The 25,383-nt window shown below is 45.8% G+C and overlaps 1 protein-coding gene across 1 annotated transcript in view; it reads left to right on the forward strand.

The window, feature by feature from the left end:
* Positions 1 to 25,383, forward strand: part of mocos (molybdenum cofactor sulfurase) — a 316,151-nt gene that overhangs the window by 73,148 nt on the left and 217,620 nt on the right. Inside the window, exon 5 of the mRNA XM_041184888.1 lies at positions 8,771 to 8,847. Within this exon, the coding sequence (XP_041040822.1) occupies positions 8,771 to 8,847 (77 nt within the window). The remainder of the gene's footprint in view (positions 1 to 8,770; positions 8,848 to 25,383) is intronic.

Below are 25,383 nucleotides of genomic sequence, written 5' to 3' on the forward strand. Positions count from 1 at the left end.
TGCCTACTCAGAAGATGAGGTGCTGTTCCTCCAGTTTGCGTTGGGCTTCACTGGAACAATGCAGCAAGCCAAGGACAGACATGTGGGCAAGAGAGCAGGGTGGAGTGTTAAAATGGCAAGCGACAGGGAGGTTTGGGTCTTTCTTGCGGACAGACCGCAGGTGTTCTGCAAAGTGGTCGCCCAGTTTACGTTTGGTCTCTCCAATGTAGAGGAGACCGCATTGGGAGCAACAAATTCAGTAGACTAAGTTAGAGGAAATGCAAGTGAAATGCTGCTTCACTTGAAAGAAGTGTTTGGGCCCTTGGATGGTGAGGAGAGAGCAAGTGAAGGGGCAGGTGTTACATCTTTTGCATGGGCATGGGGAGGTGCCATAGTTGAGGATTAGGGGGTGATGAAGGAGTGGACCAGGGTGTCCCGGAGGACACCCTTACTAACCAATCCTGATTGTGCTAAGAATTACATAACAACCAATTTGTGATTATCAGTTGGTCTCACAGTGTGGTTCACTTACGTGTGTGAGAAGCTACATACATTCACACAGAAAGAAAATGACCATGCATTGTGACTTTTTCTACTAAACGGGAGCTTTTGGGACAGCCGATAAAAAAGATATTTAAGGAAAGATGTTTAGTTGAGTTATGGTGGTTGTATGGGGGAGATATCCTGAGACCGACTCTTTGTTGTGAAAAGTTGTGAATTTGAAGCAGCCATCCAGTCAAGCCAGAAAAGTCTTTACTTTCAGAAAGTAGTCTGTTTCTGAACTTTCTTGGATTTCCACAGCAGAGTGGAATAAGTGAGAAGTCGTGTGGTATACTTTACTAAAGTAACAGCAATTTGCCTTTGGGTAATTTTACTGAATTTTTATGATTAAAAATCTGTAAGGCAGCTGTTGCCAAGTAATTTACTTGTATCTTATGACCAAGTAGATTTCTTTTTGGGGAATGTTTTGTAAGATTGTTTTAACTGTGTAGTTTTAATGTTGTATGCTTAAGTCTTTTTCCCTCTTTAGTTTTCTGCTTGTTTTCAAAACGCAAAAAAATAGTTTATGATCAGGAAGACAAGTTTCCCTCTGGGATTTTGCTTGCTTGGCGAATAACATCAGCTGTGGTCATAACTCCTCTTAAGTAGTATAAATTGTTGTTCCCTTTGAGATTTGGTATTCTTGGAATTCTGTACTGATGAGTGCAAGGCAAAAAACTTTTTTCAGCAATATTCAAATGTATATTCCCTATTTGGGGCTCTTTTCCCTATCGCTGTCCACTTTGAAGTGTGCAGCCCCCTCATCAGCGGTCCACTATAACACTGCACGGAGTCCCCTCTTCGGCACTAGTGGGCTCCTTCTTGGTAGCCAGGATGCTCTGTCTTCGTATGAAACCAAGAACATTTGCATTCTAAGGGTGGATAATCTGTACATTTGTCCAATCTCAAAAATATGCAGAAGTCAGTTTATTTCAAAGGTATTGAAATACCTTCTCTTTGTTGACTTTGTCTTGCCATCTTAAAGAATGACAGTGTTGACATGAGTTACTCAGACATATCTTGAAGATGCGAGCAATTGATATTGACTTCCAGACTGAGTGTAGTGTTTTTATTCATTCATGAGATTTGGGCATTGCTGGCAATTATCCATCTCAAATTACCCTTGACGAAGTGGTGGTGATCTGTATCTTGAATGGCTGCAGTCTGTGGGGCAAAGATACTCCCCTAGTGCTATTCAGCGGGGAGTTCCAGGACTCTGACCAAACAACCACAAGGACTGCAGTTGTTCAAGAAGGTGGCACAACACCACCTCCTGAAGAGCAATTAAGGATGGGCAATAAATACTGGCATTTCCAATGACATGCACATCCCATGACTGAATACATAAAAGAAGGATGAATGGCAATAATGCCTAAGTCAGGATGGTGTAGCGAGGAGTTTACTTACTATGCAGAAGGAGGTGATTTGGCCCATCATATTTGTGCTGGCTTTTTGTTGAAGCAATCTAATACTGATCCCACTGCCTCACTCCATTCCCATAGCTCTGTATCTTCCTGTATATATCTGTCTACTTCTTCAAAGATGCAATGGTCTCTGCACCAACCACTTCCTATAGCAAAGGAGTTCCTGCTCAAATATTGTTAAATAAAAGTTGTCTGACACCTGTTGATTTATTTTTTGCAATAACTCGAATACACATTTTAATGCCAAACTTAAATTTTAAAATGTATTAACAGAGCAGGCAACACTATAATGTAACTGTGATGATGAACTTCTTCCCACTCTGGTTCACCAATTACCACTACCCAGTTCCACTATAACACAGTACATCAACATGAGCAATAATCCAATGGGAAATCTAGGCAGAAGTCTGGTAAATGCATATACAGTTAAAATATTTGACTTTGTTTTTAAATTTTAAACCGTTACCCAGAAGAAGACATGATCCTTTTTCTGCTAGGCCACTAATTGATATCAGCAACTAAGAGCATCCTGCTGAGAATTTCCAGTATTTCCTGTTTCTATTCGGAATCTCCGCCAGATCCTCCTGCACATCCCGCCGGACATCCAGCAGTTTCCGCTTACAGGACGGCTCCAAAAGCTCATCATATGCCTTCTGTTCAGCATGATCCTGGTCTCCAGCAGTCCTCTGACTGCCGGTGCCGTGGGCACTCTGCCTCCACCTGCTCCTCATGCGAGTTTGCTGTGCCTTCACTGCTGTGCACTGACAGTGTAGCCAATGATCAAATGCCCACCAAGGTGCTGGTATCTGCGCTGGTGCCTGGTTCAAGGAGGGTGTGTGAAGCAGGTGCATCTGATGGACACTGGTCCTTCGGCATCAAGGGTGGCTCATCGGGATCCTGCAATTATAAAAACAAAAAAACTGCGGATGCTGGAAATCCAAAACAAAAACAGAATTACCTGGAAAAACTCAGCAGGTCTGGCAGCATCGGCGGAGAAGAAAAGAGTTGACATTTCGAGTCCTCATGACCCTTCAACAGAACTGAGTGAATATTAGAAGAGGGGTGAAGTATAAACTGGTTTAAGGTTGGGGGGTGGGGTGGGGGGAGAGAGGCAGGTGGGGGGTGGTGGTGTGGTTGTAGGGACAAGCAAGCAGTGATAGGACCAGATAATCAAAAGATGTCACAGATATAGGAACAAAGAAGTGTTGAAGGTGTTGATATTATCTAAACAAATGTGCTAATTAAGAATGGATGGCAGGGCACTCAAGGTACAAAGGTACAACTCTAGTGGGGGTGGGGTGGAAAGACTAGCAGGGCATACAAGATTTAAAAATAATGGAAATAGGTGAGAAAAGAAAAATCTGTATAAATTATTGGAAAAAACAAAAGGAAGGGGGAAGAAACGGAAAGGGGGTGGGGATGGAGGAGGGAGTTCAAGATCTAAAGTTGTTGAATTCAATATTCAGTCCGGAAGGCTGTGAAGTGCCTAGTTAGAAGATGAGGTGCTGTTCCTCCAGTTTGCGTTGGGCTTCACTGGAACAATGCAGCAAGCCAAGGACAGACATGTGGGCAAGAGAGCAGGGTGGAGTGTTAAAATGACAAACGACAGGGAGGTTTGGGTCATTCTTGCGGACAGACCGCAGGTGTTCTGCAAAGCGGTTGCCCAGTTTACGTTTTGTCTCTCCAATGTAGAGGAGACCGCATTGGGAGCAACGAATGCAGTAGACTAAGTTGGGGGAAATGCAAGTGAAATGCTGCTTCACTTGAAAGGAGTGTTTGGGCCCATGGACGGTGAGGAGAGAGGATTGGAGGGGCAGGTGTTACATCTTTTGCGTGGGCATGGGGAGGTGCCATAGGTAGGGGTTGAGGATTAGGGGGTGATGGAGGAGTGGACCAGGGTGTCCCGGAGGGAACGATCCCTACGGAATGCCGCCAGGGGGGCTGAAGGGACGATGTGTTTGGTGTTGGCATCATGCTGGAGTTGGCGGAAATGGCGGAGGATGATCCTTTGAATGCGGAGGCTGGTAGGGTGATAAGTGAGGACAAGGGGGACCCTATCATGTTTCTGGGAGGGAGGAGAAGGCGTGAGGGCGGATGTGCGGGAGATGGGCCGGACACGGTTGAGGGTCCTGTCAATGACCGAGGGGTGGAAAACCTCGGTTAAGGAAGAAGGAGGACATGTCAAAGGAACTGTTTTTGAAGGTAGCATCATCAGAACAGATGCGACGGAGGCGAAGGAACTGAGAGAATGGGATGGAGTCCTTACAGGAAGCGGGGTGTGAGGAGCTGTAGTCGAGGTAGCTGTGGGAGTCTGTAGGCTTGTAATGGATACTGGTGGACAGTCTATCACCAGAAATTGAGACAGTGATGTCAAGGAAGGGAAGGGAAGTGTCAGAGATGGACCATGTGAAAATGATGGAGGGGTGGAGATTGGAAGCAAAATTAATAAATTTTTCCAAGTCCCGATGAGAGCATGAAGCAGCACCGAAGTAATCATCGATGTACCGGAGAAAGAGTTGTGGGAGGGGGCCGGAGTAGGACTGGAACAAGGAATGTTCCACATACCCCATAAAGAGACAGGCATAGCCGAGGCCTATGCGGGTACCTATAGCCACACCTTTTATTTGGAGGAAGTGAGAGGAGTTAAATGAGAAATTTTTCAGTGTGAGAACAAGTTCAGCCAGACGGAGGAGAATAGTGGTGGATGGGGATTGTTCGGGCTTCTGTTCGAGGAAGAAGCTAAGGGCCCTCAGACCATCCTGGTGGGGGATGGAGGTGTAGAGGGATTGGACGTCCATGGTGAAGAGGAAGCGGTTGTGGCCAGGGAACTGAAAATTGTTGATGTGATGTAAGGTATCAGGGGAATCCCGGATGTAGGTGGGAAGGGACTGGACAAGGGGAGAGAGAAGGGAGTCAAGATAGCGAGAAATGAGTTCCGTGGGGCAGGAACAGGCTGACACAATTGGTTTACCGGGACAGTTCTGTTCATGGATTTTGGGTAGGAGGTAGAAGCGGGCCGTCCGAGGTTCTCTGCTGACACTTCCCTTCCCTTCCTTGACCTCTCTGTCTCAATTTCTGGTGGTAGACTGTCCACCAATATCCATTACAAGCCTACCGACTCCCACAGCTACCTCAACGACAGCTCCTCACACCCTGCTTCCTGTAAGGACTCCATCCCATTCTCTCAGTTCCTTCACCTCTGTCGGATCTGTTCTGATGATGCTACCTTCAAAAATAGTTCCTCTGACATGTCCTTCTTCCTTAACCAAGGTTTTCCACCCACGGTCGTTGACAGAGCCCTCAAACGTGTCCAGCCCATCTCCCGCACATCCGCCCTCATACCTTCTCCTCCCTCCCAGAAACATGATAGGGTCCCCCTTGTCCTCACTTATCACCCTACCAGCCTCCGCATTCAAAGGATCATCTTCCGCCATTTCTGCCAACTCCAGCATGATGCCACCACCAAACACATCTTCAATTCACCCCCCCGGCGGCATTCTGTAGGGATCGTTCCCTCCGAGACACCCTGGTCCACTCCTCCATCACCCCATTCTCCTCAAACCCTACCTATGGCACCTCCCCATGCCCACGCAAATGATGCAACACCTGCCCCTTCACTTCCTCTCTCCTCACTGTCCAAGGGCCCAAACACTTCTTTCAAGTGAAGCAGCATTTCACTTGCATTTCCCCCAACTTAGTCTACTGCATTCATTGCTCCCAATGCTGTCTCCTCTACATTGGAGAGACCAAACGTAAACTGGGCGACCGCTTTGCAGAACACCTGCGGTCTGTCCGCAAGAAAGACCCAAACCTCCCTGTCGTTTGCCATTTTAACACTCCACCCTGCTCTCTTGCCCACATGTCTGTCCTTGGCTTGCTGCCTTGTTCCAGTGAATCCCAACGCAAATTGGAGGAACAGCACCTCATCTTCCGACTCGGCACTTTACAGCCTTCCGGACTGAATATTGAATTCAACAACTTTAGATCTTGAACTCCCTCCTCCATCCCCACCCTCTTTCCGTTTCTTCCCCCTTCCTTTTGTTTCTTCCAATAATTTATATAGATTTTTCTTTCCCCACCTATTTCCATTATTTTTAAATCTTGTATGCCCTGCTAGTCTTTCCACCCCACCCCCACTAGAGCTGTACTTGAGTGCCCTGCCATCCATTAGCACATTCGTTTAGATAATATCACCACCGTCAACACTTCTTTGTTCTTTTGTCTGTGACATCTTTTGATTATCTGCTCCTATCATTGCTTGCTTGTCCCTACAACCACACCACTGCCCACGCACCCCCCCCCCACCCCCACCGCTACTTTAAACCAGCTTATATTTCACCCCTCTTCTAATATTCACTCAGTTCAGTTGAAGGGTCATGAGGACTCGAAACGTCAACTCTTTTCTCCGCTGATGCTGCCAGACCTGCTGAGTTTTTCCAGGTAACTTTGTTTTTGTTTAGGATCCTACAATTGTTTGCTGGATGGCAATTTTAGGGGAGAAAAATGACATGTCATTAGTTTTAGTCATTACACTGTCACTGTGCATGCTAGGCGTGCTGGTGAGACAATGGAGATCTGCATCATGGTGCCATCATCTTTCAATGATCAATGGGGATTCCAGGCTTGAGGTTTCCATTACAGATGAGACAACACAACAATGTTTACACACTCTGACACACACATCTGTGCACTGCACTCTTACCTTTGTCCGAGACCCCTGCCTCCCCGTAACCAGTGGAACAAGCTGGGTGCTGGCACTCCATGTCTAAGACATCCATCTCATTCTTCTTCAATATGAGCAGGTTTCTGGGTCTCTGCCTGTCCTTGACCTCTCGGTTTTATGGCTTCTCTTCTGAAAAGACATAGGAGCATTGATTAGCCCGCTCTCTACCTGCAGCACCTTTGCAGCCTGGCCAACCCCACCTGAGGAACACCTTGCAGGGCATAGCCAAGTTGTGGCCCTCAACCTGCAAAGCAATCAGGCCAAGCAGCTACAGCTCACTGCCTTAGCTGGCGCCAATGTAATTGACAGTTGGTACTCAGACTCTTACACCCCTGAGCACCACGGTGGGCACAGCCAACCGTTGATATTTTCCACGCAGATCCATGCCAACTCAGTACTTGCTCTTGCCGAGCGCAGCAGATCGTTGAACCTTTGGCGGCACTGCACCCATGTGTGCCACACAACATCATGGCAGCTGACCTGGGTGGCCAGCTGTGCCCAAGCTTTATTTGGTCAGGTGCGGTGGCCTCCTCTTGCCATCTCTCAGGTTGAGGATATCCCACCTCTACAAGGATTCCCAGTCACTCATCCGAGAATGGGGGGGGAGAGGGGCTAGTGCCCACAGTACCTGCCCTCCCACCTGGTATGCTCAGCAGGTGGAGATGTTATTGCTATCCAAAAAAAATGTTCTTCAAACAACTCCAAAGCTACATAGTGTCCCCTGGGAGCCCTCAGGGAACTGCCTCTGCTGCTTTAAAATCCCCAACCAGGTCGCTATTGGACCTGGTGCCCAGCAGGCTCCCATCCCCACTAGGCCCATTCCAACCATTGAGAAGATGCATTTCACACTGGGCAACCCTTAATTGGCCATCTAGCGTGAAATCACATTGAAAACGCGTTCCCGCCCGGGAGCGGAATATATGTCCGCTTCTGGGCCCGACGACTTGATGCACATGCCAAGCATGAAATTCAGGCCCCAGTGATTTTGTCCCTACTTCTCCAGATTAACCTTGTGTTCCCTTGAGTAAATATGATTAAGATGTGATCTGATTAAGGACTTAGGATGGCTAAAGGATTTGTTAGGGTGCGTTTTCTGCTGGTGGTGAAGTTCAGAACAAAGGGACATAACCTTAAAATTAGAGCTAAATAGCTCAGGGGTGATGTCAGGAAGCATTTCTTCGATCAAATAGTGATGGGAATCTGGAACTCTCTTTCCCAAAAAGCAGTTGCGGCTAGGTCCATTGAAAAGTTCAAAACTAAAATTGATGGGGTTTTATTAGGCAACAATGTTGACAGTTATGGAACCAAGGTGGGTAAACAATGTTCAGATGCTGAGCTAATTGAATGGTGGAACAGGCTTGAGTAAATGACTTACTCCTGTTCCTTTGTTGTAAGATTTTATAAAAATTTGCACTTTCATTGCATAGTTTTAACATGAACAATTTCATTGTGTTAGCTGCTAGCCTTTGTATCTTTAATCAAGAACCTCGCACACAGGCTTCTCCATGTCTAACTAAAAGATGTGATCCAATTGCTTAGAATTGAAAAATAATTATTTTGCATAAAGTTAGAAATTTCCTTTTTCTTTCATGATTATTTTAATACTTTTACATGACTGCGATTCTTAAGCAAATAGCAGATCCATGCATCTAAAAAAGTGACTTTTGCTTTATTTTAAACTAAATATGTATTGTTGGTACCATCTTTAATTATATAATTGTTCTGTGGGAATATTCATTAAGATTTTGTCCAAAAATCTTTCACAAATTTTAAAGTTTAAAGAACTGTAACTTCACACAGGTTAATAAGACCTGGGTGATTCAAAAATATTGAAGATTTTTTTATTCTTTCACAGGATGTGGGCACTGCTGGCTAATCCAGCATTGCCCTTCCCTAATTACCCTTGAGAAGATGGTGTTGAGCCAGCGCCTTGAACCGCTGCAGGCTTGTGGTGTAGGCACACCCCACACTGTGTACCTACATCTCAGCTATAAGAAGACTGAGTAAATCATAAACTGATAAAGAAAAATCTAGTTTTGTTACCCATTATATTATAGTAAATTGAGTGGATTCCCTGTGTGATAAATTACCATTTTCATTCCAGGTTTGAAGATGGCACCATTTCTTTCCTTGATATAATAGCAGTAAATCATGGATTTGATGCATTGGATAAGTTGACAGGTCAGTAATAAAGTATAATGTTAAACCTATTTAAATTTTAGAAAAAATTCCATGAAAATGTGCCATAATATTCTGAACCATTGCAAAGGTGAGTTTTTTTAATTGAGAAAAATTGTGACAGAGATTGCAAGGGTGTTGAAACCCTAACAGTACTGTGGTGTACCTAAACCATATGGACTGCAGCCTTTCAAGAAGGCGACTTGTGGCCACCTTGAGAGCAATTAGGATCGGCAATTCCTTATGTGGCGCAAGTTGCTTTCTTTTCATGACTAGGTCCCTGAAATCAGCATCTGTCGTGCTTAGCAAAACTGGGAAATGATCTTGCTCTCTGGCAAACCATCTAGTGGGCTGTCCTTACCACCATTATCTAATCTGCTCAATTATGCTGGATGCTTCACCAAACACAGACTTCACCAGTTTATAACCCATCTAGAGTGCCAGTTTTTGTGATGGTGTCTGGTAGGAAGTGTGCAATAGTGGGCATCGTCAACTTGATGTAAAAAAAATTTGAAGGCTTGTATTTATTTTTCAGTGACATTCAAAACAGTGGGTGGCTGGAAATAAGTGGCACATTAAGTCTGAGCCACAGGCTAACAGCATGGACAATGTTGAACACCTAGGAGTCTGTCAGTAAAATTACTGAGGGTACATCTTTGTGCAATAGTGTAAAATGGATGACAGTGACTCGGCAGCTTATTTTACATCATACCTAATTTTTATTTCCATTAAAGACGATTTTAAGTAAAACTTGAGATTTAAAATGGGCTTCCAACTCTCAAAATTGTGGTCTACTCTGTAATATCTCCGAATAGGTGAATAATCTAAAAAAAAATTGATGGGCAGGAGGAGGCGATGGCATAGTGGTATTGTCGCTGGATGAGTAATCCAGAGACCCAAGGTAATGCTCTGGTTACCTTGATTTGAATCACGTCATGGTAGATAGTGAAATTTGAATTCAATAAAAATCTGGAATTAGAGGTCTAATGATCACCACGAAACCATTGTCGATTGATGTAAAAACTCATCTTGTTCACTAATGACAGGCACAGCAGAGATGGCTGTTCATTGGTATACAGTCGAGAGGGAGTTGCTCTGGGAGTCCTCAACATTGACTCTGGACCCCATAAAGTCTCAAGGCATCATGGGCAAGGAAACCTCCTGCTGATTACCATGTACCACCCTCCCTCAGCTGATCAATCAATGCTCCTCCATGTTGAACACCACTTGGAGGAAGCACTGAGGATGGCAAGGGCACAGAATGTACTCTGGGTGGACTTCAGAGTCCATCATCAAGAGTGGCTCGATAGCACCACTACTGTCCGAGCTGGCCAAGTCCAGCTGCTAGACTGGGTCTGCGGCAGGTGGTGAGGAAACCAACAAAGAGGGAAAAACATACTCAACCTCATCCTTACCAGCCTGCCTGCTGCAGGTGCATCTGTCCATGACAGTTTTGGTAGGAGTGACAGTCGTTGCGGAGACAAAGTCCTACCTTCACATTGAGGAAACCCTCCATTGTGTTGTGTGGCATGCTAAATGGGAAAGATTTCGAACATTCCTAGCAACAGAATGTTGTTCATTGCTGAACAGAATCCTTGAGGCGCTGTGGTCCATCTGCAGCAGCAGAATTGTACTTGAACACAATCTGTAACCTTATGGCCCAACATATCCCCCACTCTACCATTATCATCAAGCCAGGGGATCAACCCTGGTTCAATGGAGAGTGCAGGGGGGCATGCCAGGAACAGCACCAGGCATACCTAAAACCGAGGTATCAACCTGGTGAAACTATAATAAAGGACTACTTGCATGCCAAACAGCATAAGGAGCAAATGATCGACAGGGCTAAGCAGTCCCACAACCAACAGATCAGAGCTAAGCTCTGCAGTCCTGCCATATCCAGTCGTGAATGGTGGTGGACAATTAAACAACTCACTGGAGGAGGAGGCTCCATAAATATCCCCATCTTCAATGATGAAGGTGCCCAGCACAACAGTGCAAACAATAAGGTTGAAGCATTTGCTACAACCTTCAGCCAGAAGTGCCGAGTGGATGATCCATCTCGGCCTCCTCTGGAGGTCCCCAGCATCACAGATGCCAGTGTTCAGCCAATTTGATTCACTCCACTTGATATCAAGAAACGGCAGAAGGCACTGGATAGTGCACAGGCTATGGGCCGCAACAATATTCCGGCAATAGAACTGAAGACTTGTGCTCCAGAACTTCCTGCACCCCTAGCCATGCTGTTCCAGTACAGCTACAACACTGGCACCTACCCTGCCATGTGGAAAATTGTTCAGGTTTGGCCTGTACACAAAAAGCAGGACAAATTCATCCTGGCCAATTACCTCTCCATCAGTCTACTCTTGAGCATCAGTAAGGTAATGGAAGGGGTCATCAACAGTGCTATTGAGCGGCAGTTGCTTAGCAATAAGCTGCTCACTGACACCCAGTTTGGGTTCCGCCAGGGCCACTCAGCTCCTGACCTCATTACAGCCTTGGTTCAAACGTGGACAGAAGAGCTGAACTCCCGAGATGAGATGAGAGTGACTGCCCTTGACATCAAGGCAGCAGAGTGTGGCATCAAGGAGCCCTAGCAAAACTGAAGTCATTGGGAATCAGGGGGGAAACTCTCTGCTGGCTGGTGTCATACCTAGCACAAAGGAAGATGGTTATGATTGTTGGAGGTCAGTCATCTCAGCTCCAGGTTATCACTGCAGGGGTTCCTCAGGGTAGTGTCCTCGGCCTAACCATCTTCAGCTGCTCCATCAGCAACAATCCTCCCAACATATGGTCAGAAGTGGGGATGTTCGCAGATGATTGCACAATGTTCAGGACCATTCGTGACTCCTCAGACACTGAAGCAGTCCATGTCCAAATGCAGCAAGACCTGGACAATATCCAGACTTGAGCTGATAAGCGGTAAGTAACATTCGCACCAAGCAAATGCCAGGTAATGACCATCTCCAACAAGAGAGAATTTAACTATCGCCCCTTGGTGTTCAGTGGCATCACTATCACTGAATCCCCCACTTTTAACATCCTTGGGGCTACCATTGACCAGAAACTGAATTGGACTAGCCATATAAACACTGTTGGTACAAGAGCAAGTCAGAGGCTAGGAATCCTGCGCTGAGTAACTCACCCTTCTGAACCCACAAAGCCTGTCCACCATCTACAAGTCACAAGTCAGGAGTATGATGGAATATTCCCCACTTGCCTGGATGGGTGCAGCTCCCACAACACTCAAGAAGCTTGACACCGTCCAGGACAAAGCAGCCCATTTGACTGGCACGACATCCACAAACATCCACTCCCTCCACCACCGTTGAACAGTAGCTGCAGTCTGTACTATCTACAAGATGCACTGCAGCAATTTACCAAGGCCCCTTCGACAGCACCTTCCAAACATACGACCACTACGATCTGGAAGAACGAGGGCAGCAGATAGATGGGAACACCACCCCCTGGAAATTCCCTTCCATGTCAATCACCATGCTGCCTTGAAAATATATTGCCATTCCTTCACTGCCGCTGGGTCAAAATCCTGGAACTCCCTTCATAACAGCACTATGGGTGTACCTACACCACATGGACTGCAGTGGTTCAAGAAGGCAATTCACCACCACCTTCTCAAGGGCAACTAGGGATAGGCAATAAATGCTGACCCTGCCAGTGAAACCCACTTCCCGTGAATGAATTGAAAAATAGAACCTCAGAGGGGACAATTTTCCCCATGTTGGGTGGGGCAAGCGGGAGTGGGTGCTGGCGGGCGTGGACCCGATCGCCATGCGTAATTGGGTCTGCACCGCCGTTTTACACAGGTGGGCCAATTAAGGCCCGCCCAGCATATTTCTTGACGCCTGAGGATGGTGGGAGTGGGCGGGCGGTGGTGGGAGTGCACTGACCAGCGGGTCCATTGGCGACCCAGCAGCCTGTTTAAATGAAGCGCTGGTAACCTTTGCAAGGCTGCTCACAATGGCCAGTAGAAGGGCTCACCAGAGGGCTTCTGGTGAGCAGGCAAGTCCGGATGGTAGGCCAGCGGAGCAGGTCAGGCTGGAGGGTGAGGGCAGCGGTGCAGTGTTCCCCTCAGTTCTCGGATGAGTGCCCAGCTGCCCTCCCAGAGGAGGTGGCAGCGCGGCGGGAGGTCCTGCTTCTGAGGGATGGGAGGCAGAGGCCTCCACACCTGACCAAACATGCTTGGGATGAGGTGGCCGAGACACTGAGCTCCCATGATGTGATGCGACGCACATGGGTCCAGTGCCGCATAAGATTCAACAACCCCCTGTCCTCGGGATGGGTGAGTACCATGTTGGCTGAGGTCACCTAATGCAACCATCAGCCTTTCCCCCCAAAGCGCCCCCCACCGCTAACAACTCTGAGTGCAGTTCTAGCATTTAATCCTTCACGGCATGTTTCCCTCGCTAGATGGGCCAGCAAATGTCCTCATTCTTCCTGTCAGCATCACCAGAGCAGGGCTGAGAGGAGGAGGCAGAAGGGCCACCTCTTACACATGAGGGCCCTGAACATATCGCCTCACCAACGTCGCACCATCTCTGCCAGGCAGGCACCAGCGCAGATACTAGCACCTCGGTTGGAATTAGATCTTTGGTTAATGTCCCGGGACACAGCGGTGAGGGCACTTCACACTCGCTTGAGATGCAGGTGGAGACAGAGTGTGCCCAAGGCACCAGCAATTGGAGGCCTGCTGGGGACCAGGCATATGCTCGGTCAGTGGCTGATGATGTGCCACTGGAGTAATCCGTGAGGCAGCAAATGCTGGAAGTGCAGCAGGGTACGCAGGAGAATCTGGCGGAGATACATGAGGCAATGCATGGCATGGTGCCGGTGCTGGAAGAGTCCACGCGGAACACCAGCAATGCATTGACCTCCATGGCCGAGCGCCTTGCTTCCTCCATGGAGAGAGTGGCAACTCTCGTGGAGAGATTCCATGAGAACAATCAGGGCCTCCTGGGGTTGTTTTCAGACATGCAAGCCCTCACAGCGGCTATGACCTCAGCTGGTCAGTGCCAGTGTGAGAGATGGTTTGGGCACCAAGTATCCCAGCTCGGTGCCCATCCATCTACGGTGAGCAGGGAGGTCCGAAGCGTCCTCACGTCGACGCAACAGCTGCCTGTCATCTCTGTGGGCTCCTCTCAGGCTGCTCTGGATGAGGGCAGCCTCTGCCAGTGACCATGGCATCCAATGAGGCTGGGGAGATGCCAACTGTGGAACTGGCCGCTCCCAGGCGGGGCCATCAAAGGCTCCATGGGCCAGAGGACGGCCGCTAAGGTCATCAAGGCCAACAGGACAGCACAGTGAGCAGGCTGTCTCAGATGCCAGTGCCAGCGAGGGGACAGCACCTAGACGTAGCACCTGCAAGCATAAATTTAAGGCAAAGGCACACCATGGGTTTTTTCCCTTACTTCTGCAGGTGGATGGTTACCCATGATGTTATGAGTGACTTGTTTCACATTGAGCTTTACTGACAAGGCACTTAGTTAATGTTCCTACCCAGGCAGATTTTGCTCTCAGGCATCAAGTATGGAGCCTGCAGCCCTGGCTTGTGTTTGGAGGTCCATCTGTGGTGGGCTAGCTGAAGGTTCATTGGATTAAAGCCTCCTGGGTGTCCCTGCCTCCTTGGAGGATGCCCGGGTCAGCGTTTACCCCATCAGCGTTCTCCTGTGCGAGCTCATCCTCGGACTCACTACTGGACTTATCGTGTGCAGCCGAAGCAACTGCGTCTACACCATCTTCCTCCACTGTGTTGCCCCTTTCCAGCATCAAATTGTGGAGAGTGCAGCATGCAACCACTATCAGCGACACACGATCTGGAGGGTATTGGAGTGCACCCCTTGAATGGTCCAGGCATCGGAAGCACATCTTTAGAAGACCGATGGTTCTCTCCACTACAGCCCTTGTGGAGGCATTGCTCCTATTGTACTGTTGCTTGGCCTCTGTTCTTGGATGGCGGAGGGACGTCATGAGCTGCCTTTTGAGGAGTTAGCCCTTGTCACCCAGAAGCCGTCCATCCAGCTGGGCTGAAGCATTGAAGAGCCTCGGCACCTGGGAGTGCCTGAGGACGTAAGCATCATGGGAGCTGCCTAGGTACCTTACACTGACTTGCAGAATCTGCATCTTGTGATCACACACTATCTGCACGTTCATGGAGTGGAAGCCCTTCCTGTTGACGAAGGCACCGGGCTCACCTGCTGGTGCCTTGATGGCCACATGTGTGCAGCTGATTGCATCCTCGATGCGGGGGAAGCCAGCAATCCCTGCAAAGCCTCTGGCTCACTCTCAGCGGCAGTGGATGAAAGTCAATGCACGCTTGAACAGAGTGTCTGTCACCTGCTTGACACAAGTGTGGACAGCTGATTGGGAGACCCCGCAAAGGTCACCCACCAATCCCTGGAAAGAGTCGGAGGCATAGAAGCTGAGGGCAGCCATGACCTTCGGTGCCACTGGCAAGGGGTGTCCACCCACACAGTTGGCGCAAATCTTAGGGCCTATCATCTGACAAATGGAGGTGACTGTCTCCTTTGAGAGATGGAGCCTCCTTCGGCATTGCACCTCAGACCTTTTGAGGTAACTTCTTTGCCGCCTGTATTCCCTGGCAGCAGGTTAGTGGCATCTTCTGCAGCTTCTTCCGCCTTGGACTTCCTGTTGGCCCTGCACCCCTTGTTGCTGCATGTCTCCTCCCAAAGGTGGCTCGCCTGGAGGCTGAATGTGGACTCCTGGCCTCCACCCCCTCTGGCCCTCCCTTCCTCCTCAGAGGAGGTGCCTCCAGTGGAAAGCACAACTCCCATTTCCAGGTTAAGGGAAGGCTTCCCTAAACCAGCAAGGCCCCAGGAATGATGCTTACTCAGTGTCTCGACCTGAAGGCTGTTACTCCTGTCCAAGCAGCTATGAAGAGTCTTGAATTATTCCTGCTCACACAGGCAAGTATCAGTAACTTTAAGCATTAAATGTCTGACAAATAACACTCGCGACTCCACTCACCCCTCTTATCTCACTCGTGGATGCGGTTTATAAAAATGTGGCCTTACATGTGCCCGTTGCACCCATTCGACGACCTGAAGATCACACGGGCTCCCAAAAATTGGTGTCAATTGCTGTCTCAATGGCCTTAAATGGCCGTTAATTAACGGCAGGTGCACATTGGAGTTCATTGCATGCCTGCGCACCAAAATATCGCGATGGCGTGCGTTGACATCGGGACGCTCGCCCGACGTCACCGCATGCCATTTTACGCATCAGTGTGCAGGGCCTGCTTCCGCAGGCCAACAAGAAAATTCTGGCCATGAGTACACTATCACCTGCAAGTCACACATCATCCTGACTTGGAACTACATCGCTGCTCCTCGACTGTGTCTGGATCAAAATCCTGGAACTCCCTTCCTACCAGCACTGTGTGTGTAACTACACTAGATGGATTGCAGTGGTTCAAGGAGGTGGCTCACCACCACCTTCCCGTGGGCAATTAGGGATTGTCAGCAAATGCCAACATTGCCAGTGAAGCTCATATCTTGTGAACAAATAGAAAAAGAGTTTGAGAGTGTCAGCAAATTATTCAACTCTAGGTCAAGCTTGATCCAGATCCCACCTGATGTCCACAGGCATAAACTTCCAGTTGGTGCCACTATCTAGTAATCAGGAGCAGGATACCTGGTTAAATTTGCCTCTTCAATTTGGGATGAAACTAATTCATGTATGACACCCATCCCTGCAGAGATTGACTAACTCGGCACTTAGCAAGGGTCAAAACCCTGGTTTGTATAGCTTCGCTATTTGCAGCCTCAACCAGCACACTCATTAAGGGAGCTGCTTAGCCCAGTTAAAATGTTCTACAGTCCTGCTGTGGAAATCCATTAGAAAACATATGTCAAACAATCAGTACAATTCCCTAATTTAACATTAAACTTAATTGCATTTAAGGACTGTTCTTGCCAGATTTAATGCATCTTACTGAATTTTAATACAGAATGAAATATCCCAAAGGATAGAATATTAATCATAAGGTGCTAAATTGTTACTGGTTGGCTCTGTACTGTATATTAATCAACCTGCTAATTTAAAAAAAAACATTTATTTTTGCTTCTCACTTAAGCCACAGTTAACACCACATGTTGGGAGGCCAAGTGATTTAATCATTAACATGATTTTAAACAGAAGGCTATCATCCATTTTTTAAAAAATACATGGAGCAGAATTTTACGGCAGCGGGATTTTACATTGACGCTGAAGTCAATAGAGTTTAGAATGTCTCGCTGCATTCTATGGCCCCGCCCCCACCGTGATGGGGCCGTAAAGTTCCTGCCATGATTACTTCTTTTTTGCGATGGTAACTGCATGAATCATTTGAAAGGAGAATCTCATAATAAATGAAAACTTAATTGCTTCTGCTGCAGAACATTTGAACTCTCAACTAGAAGACACCAACATGAACTTACTCCTCGAGGGTGATTTTTGATTTTGAAATCCAAGCTATTCAATAGAGGTTTGTGTGTGGAAACTAGATAAATCAGTTTAAAAAAAGGACCCTTTCCTGTAAATGTCACTGGTCAGGAAATGGATTTTAAATTATCTTCTGTGGAGATTTCCATAAGGAGACTATCCTCCCATTTCATTTGAGGGGGTTGATTTTAAATTGTCAGATACCCACTTCTCAACTGAAAATTGGATGGCTGGCAGGGGAGAATTTGGAGAGGTCATCCAAGAGCTGTCTGCGTTTTTCAGGTGGTCCTATAAATGGACAAATAACATGCTCACCTATTTCACACAGGAGACTGTTTAAATCTGCAAATTGGGGTGTTGTAGGACCCTGTTTATTATTTTGAAGTATGAATAGATGGGGCATGTGGTGTGCATGCTCCGTCCATATGTACCAAGCATTAAGTGCCTAAAAAATACACTGGAGTGTTATCCTCCAGAAAGCTGGTTGGCAAAGGAAAGAACTGGAGCCAATCTTTACACACTTTATATTTATTTATAGAGCTACACATTACTAGCATACAGTTTCTAACCCAACAACCACAGTTTCAGTCTATCAATTTTAGGCATTCAAGTGAATCACCAGAAAATGCCCACCTGCATACAATTAAATACAATTAATATACAGTTAACATGGTGGACATTTTACAAAGGGCCTCAGATCCTTTGTCTTTTCCTCTTTTGTGGGAATCTCCTTCACCTCAGGCCTGTCCTACTGCCCTGCTCGATATAAGAGCCAGCTGATTTGCCTTCCCACAGCTGATACAGTTGAAAGCCCATTTGCTGCCAGAAAAATTAGAGTTTTTACACTTTTTTGACCATTTTTTCTTCTTTTAAGAAATTTGTTCAAATTTGGAAATTAATTATTGTTCTTTATACTTTAAAACTTCAACTCAATAGAAGCAAACAATCTAGTGGTGCATGAAAATGCAAATTAGTTAAATGACTCCTAATATCAAATTAGGAATTGTTGACCTTGAGATCATTCTAATTAAGGCTATAAATTTTAAATTGTATAACCCCTTTAAACTGCCTCCCGTCTTCACCTAATCCTTTCAGTCAATGTGTCACTCTTCTCCCTCATCTTTTCAGTACAAACTTCTGCTCTTATCTCTTCCAGTCCAGCTCAAACTTGTACGTTTCTTCCAACTCCCTGTTCAAGTTAGCACTTGGTTTTTATAGAATCAAGCAGGGACCTTAAGTAATGCTTGTGCAGTTTTGGTACATAAGACCTTATAGTGAGGAACGGGTGTGTTTAACTACAAAAACCTACCCTGCTGTTTCTGCTAAACCAGACTTTAATACAGTAGGTAGCATCAAATAATGTGAGGATTTTGAATTGATTTTTCAGTGGATACAACTGTGTTTGTGTTTTCTCCATGTGAACAATTGAGTAAATTATACATCTTTTTGGAAAGATTTGGGAGGAACAGTTGCCACTCATTTTTAAAACAAAAGTTGCCATAAGAGAATAAGGTGTCACTAGATCATATCAGGGATTGTGGAAGCTGTATGGACAAAAATAAAGATACAGTGAGGGAAGCTTGGAATAAAACAAAATGTTAGAAGCACAGGTCCTTCAGCATCTAGAAGGAACAAAGAAAATATTGGAATAAAAGTGAAGTATTTTTGGCTACTGTTGGTTTGGTGGCTATCCTTTAAAATACAGTGACAATGCATTGTTTAAAAGCCAGCTGTAGTTAAATTCCACATATCAGTCTAGAATGGTGCAAACATTGTGAAGATCGTAAACTGGTTTTCAAACTAGGGTTGATGGGAGGCGCCAAATCACATATCCTATACAATTTGTTGAGTTACATGTAAGACAGATGCTTATTTTTGAATCCAATTGTTAGTTATTTGAATGAATTCGTGTTTGGAGAATATGTAGGAACCGACGTAATTGAATTGGGTTGATTGGAATTGAGCAGAAGGAATCTGCCTGGAACTTTTAGGAGGTAAGTCAGGCTTTTTCAAGTCATGCACAGGCGAGAAACATAAAAAGTGACTGCAGATAAAATTTCAGTTGAAAGCATTTATAATTACTCAAAAAGTTACTTTTCTTTCAAGGATTCTAAATAATATCTATAAATCACTTGTTCATCTTTTGTCAATAAATTTGCTTGTAGTTTAAACCCTAAATAAGATTTTATGTTATGACTCTACCATTTATCAAAGACCTCCACAGCACCGGAGACAATTCAGTGCATTGTTTTTGAACCAGCTCTTTGTTCTGATTTAAAACTTTGAATAAAGATTAGAAAAAAATTTCTCTGCCATGTCCCCTCATGTGACACCGTCACATGAGTTGGAACATGTCCATAACCTTTATTGTAAAATATTCTGCATTTTTAAAATCCCTCATGAAACCTCATCCTAACCGTGGATGAGGTTTCATGTTTTCTCATAAGCCTGTCTGGGCTCCCGGCCTGCCCGCCAACCTTAAGGTTGGACAGGCAGGTCCATTAATGAGTTCAATTAGTTTTTTAATGGCCGTTGACAGTACGGCGGGCGTGCATCTGACTCGGATGCGCACCGGCTGAACTGACAATGTAAATGACACAGAGTGACGTTGAGATGCAGGTCCAACGTCACCCCGCATCACTTTATGCGCCGGCGAGTGGGCCCCATCCCCACCCGCAGACCGGAAGATGCTGGTCAATAAGTAAGAACTCCAGAGGTGAGGTGAGAGTGACTGCCCTTGACATCAAGGCAGCATCTGACTGAATGTGGCATCAAGGAGCCCTAACAAAACTGGAATCAATAGGAATCAGGGAGAAATCTCTTTGCTGGTTAGAGTCATAATTAGCAGAAAGGATGATGGCTGTTGTTGTTGGAGGTCACTCATCTCAGTCCCTGGACATCACTGCAGGAGTTCTTCAGGGTAGTATCCTTGGCCCAACCATATTCAGCTGCTTCACCAATGAATTTCCTTCCATCACAAGATCAGAGGTGGGGATGTTGGCTGATGATTGCACAATGTTCAGCACCATTCGCGACTCTTCAGGTACTGAAGCAATCCATGTCCAAATACAGCAAGACCTGGACAGTATGCAGGTGTGGGCTGACAAGTGGCAAGTAACATTCACCACACAAGTGCCAGGCAATCACCATCTCCAACAAGAAAGAATCTAACCATTGGCCCTTGACATTCAATGGCATTACCATCACTGAATCCCCCACTATCAACACCGTGGGGGTTGCCATTGACCAGAAACTGAACCAGGCTAGCCATATAAATACTGTGACAAAAGAGCAGGTCAGAGACGAGGTACCCTGCGGCGAGTAATTCACCTCCTGACTCCTGCCTGTCCACCATCTACAAGGCACAAGTCAGGAGTGTGATGGAATACTCTCCATTTACCTGGATGGGTGCAGCTCCAACAACACTCAAGAAGCTCAACATCATCCAAGACAAAGCAACCCACTTGATTGGCATAGCTTACACAAACATTCACTCCCTCCACCATTGACACACAGTGGCAGCAATGTGTACCATCTACAAGATGCACTGCAGGAACTCACCAAACCTCCTTAGACAGCACCTTCCAAACCCCCACTGCCATCTAGAAAGACAGGGGCAGCAGATGCATGGGAGCACCACTACCTGAAGTTTCCCTCCAAGCCACACACCATCCTGACTTGGAAATATATCACCGTTCCTTCACAGTCGTTGGGTCAAAATCCTGGAACTCCCTCCCGAACAGCACTGTGGGTGTACCTACAACACATGGACTGCAGCGGTGCAAGAAGGCAGCTCACCACACCTTCTGAAGGTTAATTAGGGATGGACAATAAATGCTGGCCTAACCTTGGATGCCCACATCCCATGAATTTATTGAAAAAAAATAAGAGCTGGAGTAGGCCATTTGGCTCTTTGAGCCTGTTCCACCATTCATGGCTTCCCTTCTACCTCAATTTCACTTTCCACACTGTATCCATATCCCTGAATTCCCTTAAAAGCCAAAAATTTATCAACCTCTGTCTTTAATATACTCAATGAATGAACATTCACAGCTGCCTGGGGTAGAAAGTTTTAAATATTCACACCCCTTTGAGTGAAAGAAATTTTTCCTCATCTCAGCCCGAAATGGCCAACCCCTTATTCTGAGACTCAGACCCCATGTTCTAGATTCCCCAGTCAGGGGAAACACTTTCTCATCACTGTTGTGGTTTAAAGATGAGACCACTCGAATGTGAGAGTTCCATATGCTGGGCCTCCTTATGCTGGAGGTTAATCCTCACTGCCTTTCCGAGGACCTCTCTCAATAATACAGGGTCTGTGTAGCATATTTATAGATCTGGGTTATAGCAAAACACAATGTCTTACACATACATTACTTAAACAATTCTGCAGATATCCCTGTTATCTCAACAGTTGTGACATTTCTGCCTTGGCAGGGATGCGTTCATGCCTGTGATTTAATGACTCCCTATCTATTTTTGTTATCTCATTAATGCCTTGTTTATCCAAGCTGTGAAGATCATAAGGTTGAGTTCCCAAACCATACCCATATCCATTACGAGTACCATACCCATTATGCCTATATGTTGGCTATATTTCCCATCAGGCTTTGGAAGAGCTCTTACAATAAAACTTAAAGCTATTAATGCTAATTACTACACTTGTGCACTTTTAAAGCTGTTAATGCACAGTTTTAATATAGAGTTATTTCATTCCCCACGTCAGCACCTACCCTGTCAAACTTCTTAAAAAATTTTAATATTTCAGTTAGATCACCTCTCATTCTTCTAAACTCTCAGCTTAGTCTCCTCAATCTCTCCTCATTGGACAATCCCCTCATCTCAGGAACCAGCCTAGTGAACTTTCATTGCACTCCCTCTGGGGTAAGTTTGTCCTTCCATAGGCAAGGAGACCAAAACTGCACACAGTACTCTGTGCCCTCATCAACAGTATTCCATCTAAGGTGCATCGATGCTTGCAACAATTATCAATGTTCCACACATTGAAATAAACAGGCCTCTCACAATAGCAATCAAGAATCAGGGGGGGGCAGGTGGGGGATAGGGCTGCACATCAAATCCTAATGTTAAAAGCGCAAGCGTCTGTAGAGAGAGATTGGGGAAAAGTGCAGCTGTAATTGGAGGCGCAGCAAGAGCCAGAGTGAAGGAACCTATGATAGGAGGAGCAACAAATTTGAATGAGGTGGTGGGAAGAGTATTGTTGTGCTGAGAAGCAGGCAAGAAGTGCACAAGGCGGGGAGCCGAACGAGGCCTTGGAGCCCTGGGAGAGACTGAGCTTCAAATGGTGAGAGTAGATTTATCTGCAATGGGTTGTAGCAGGGGAGAGGCTCAGGAAAACTCATGGTTGGCTGTGAGGGGAGTGGAGAGGCTGAACCAGATTAAAATTGAGAAGCCCGCAGAACATTTGGTTGATAGCTCATGGTCAGGTAACAACGTACAGTCTGAAGTTAAGTTGATCAATGGATTTGGCTTCATGAGCACTCACGACGGGCAGGCTCATGACGTGCAAAAGTAAGATATTACGAATGCTGGAAAACTAAAATAAAAACAGTAAATGCTGGAAATACTCTGCAGGTGTGGCAGCTGTAGAGAGAAAAACAGAATTAACATTTCAGGTTGATGACCTTTTATCAGTATGTAGGGTGGCCAATGAACACCTACCTTTAGTATTGACTAAGTGTTAGGACACAGCAGTTTGTAAAGGCTGAGTTATTTAAAATCCCAGAGGGAAACTTTAAACAACTGTCATAACCTATATTTTCAACTGGAATGTTTTGAGTTGCAGCTCTCAATTCAGGAATAAGGCCACCAGTTCCCGAAAGGTTTTTATATCAAACTAAATGAGATATTCATTACTTTACAACAAATTAAACACATATACATGACTACAAATTACTAGTATCATAACTTTTAACGAATTCCCAAATTAATCTCCACTCAGGCAACAATAACCAATAGACTTATACAGACACCAGGCAAAGCATTTCTCACCTTACAAATTCAAAATGAGGTTCCTTTCAATTTGGTTCCTTTGCAGACACAGTAGGCTTACAGGCTTAGATCTTACATTCCTCTGACCTGTGCACACAATCTCCTCTGTACATACCTAGCCTCCCCTTTGAATGCAAATTCTCATTGTATCATCAGGCCATTTGAACACCACCTCTTCTAACAATAAAACCTCTTTCATAGTACCAATTTTATTAGCAATACAAACATATTGCTTGGTGGCTCCTAGCTATGTGCAAGATTTCACCCCCCCAGTTTTTGAATGGTTCATTCAACAAAATGCAAATGTACCGTCTACCTTACTGCTTACATCTCAAAACTACTATACATCAAAGCACCCAGCCTAGCTGGCTTTAATCCAATTGACACACACACACCCACAGACACAAGCTAAACTTCTATTTAAAAAAAAATTCCAACAACATTATATACATTAATAGCTCTTCATGACACTAAGCCACATATAAATGCCTGAATACTTCAGGTTATTTGAAGCTGTTTAGGTCAATGGGTGATGAATGAGAGACCAGATTATGTACTTTTACTGTTCAAATGAATGAATTGTTTATGATCTGAGCCCAGACTTTCAAGCTGTGTGCATTCTCCCTGCTCCTTTCGCATTTTATCTACTGTCCTAAAATTGCAAGCAATTGTGTGGGGATAGGCAGTTCAGGTGTGAAATATGTGAGGAACAGTAGAATGCAATGGGTATGAGGAGCAACATACCTTCTACATTTTTTATAGTGTGCGGGCCCTTTAAATTCTTTTGCATGGTTGCACTCACACGGTACCTTGAAACAGTGGCTTATTCGTGGCCTGCACGGAAACTATCAGTTTGCTGTGTGGCTGTGCAGCTTAAAGGGAACATTGGTGAGGAGGGGTAGAATAGGATGTATAAGGAGAGAACGAACATAATCAATGACTGGAAAGTTAGAATAGGGCGTGTGAGGGCAGAGGTTAAATGGGATGCTAAAGAGAGGCAGATGGGGCCATTGAGAGGGAGAGGTGCAATGGAACCTTCAAGGAGAATGAGACCAGTGGGAAGAGAGAAATGTTTCCTCGAGGGTGCCTGTGTGCATCCATACAACAATCTGGAACGTACCGCACTTTGAAATAAATAGGCTGCTCATAACTTCATGAAAGTTCAGTGACTATTAAAATGTAAGCAGCTCATGGCCAAAAAATTAGTGCTCAAAAGAGTTTGCTGCTATTCCAGTATAAAGAAACTTCAGAGGTAACATTGTTTACCAATGTTTACCAATAACTGTAGTGACTTCTTCACTCTGATATTCCAAAGACTTCCCAATTGCTTGCTATATAGGCATGTTAGCTTTCTGTGATTCATGTAAAGGCACCCAGATTCCTCTGAATGCAAACATTTCCCAATCTCTCACCATTCAAAAAATATTGTTTTTTTATTTTTCTTATCAAAGTGAATAATACTTCACCATATTGTATTCTATCTGCAATGTTCTTGCCCATGCACCTTGTCCATATCCCATTAGCGTCTTTGTAGCCTCCTCACCACTTATTTTGTTATTGTTGGTATTCAGTCCCCTCATCCAAGTCATTGGGCTGAATCTTCCGAGGAGTGGCAATCATCGCCGGATTGCTCCTCCGCTCCTATGGAGCCAAAGCTCTGTATTTCTTGCTCGGACTTCCAAATCAGGCCTCTTCTGAAATGCAGAGTGAATCTATTCTGGGAGGCCTCTGTTGAAGTGCAGGATTGTCGGGGGAGCAAAGTCACACCCCCTTTTTTAACAGTACCTGCCGCCATGTTCTGGTAAGTCTTCATTCACTAATATAGTGAAAAGCTTTGGTGTGCCAATGAATGGATGTGAGTGAGGTGAGTGGGTAACTAGGGAGATTGGGAGGGTGGTAAGGGGCAAGGGTGGTAGGTGGCAGGGTGAGTAAGGTGGTGAGGTTGGTTTGGGAAGGAGAGGGTCAGGGGAAGTCGGAGGGGGGAGTTGGGGAGGGGAGTCGTAGGGGGGAGACGGAGGGTTGATAAGAGCAGGTGGGAATTAGAGGGTTAGGGAAGCGTTAAAGGGTAAG

This window comes from Carcharodon carcharias, chromosome 3, assembly GCF_017639515.1.
Source record: "Carcharodon carcharias isolate sCarCar2 chromosome 3, sCarCar2.pri, whole genome shotgun sequence".
Classification (NCBI taxonomy): Eukaryota; Metazoa; Chordata; class Chondrichthyes; order Lamniformes; family Lamnidae; genus Carcharodon; species Carcharodon carcharias.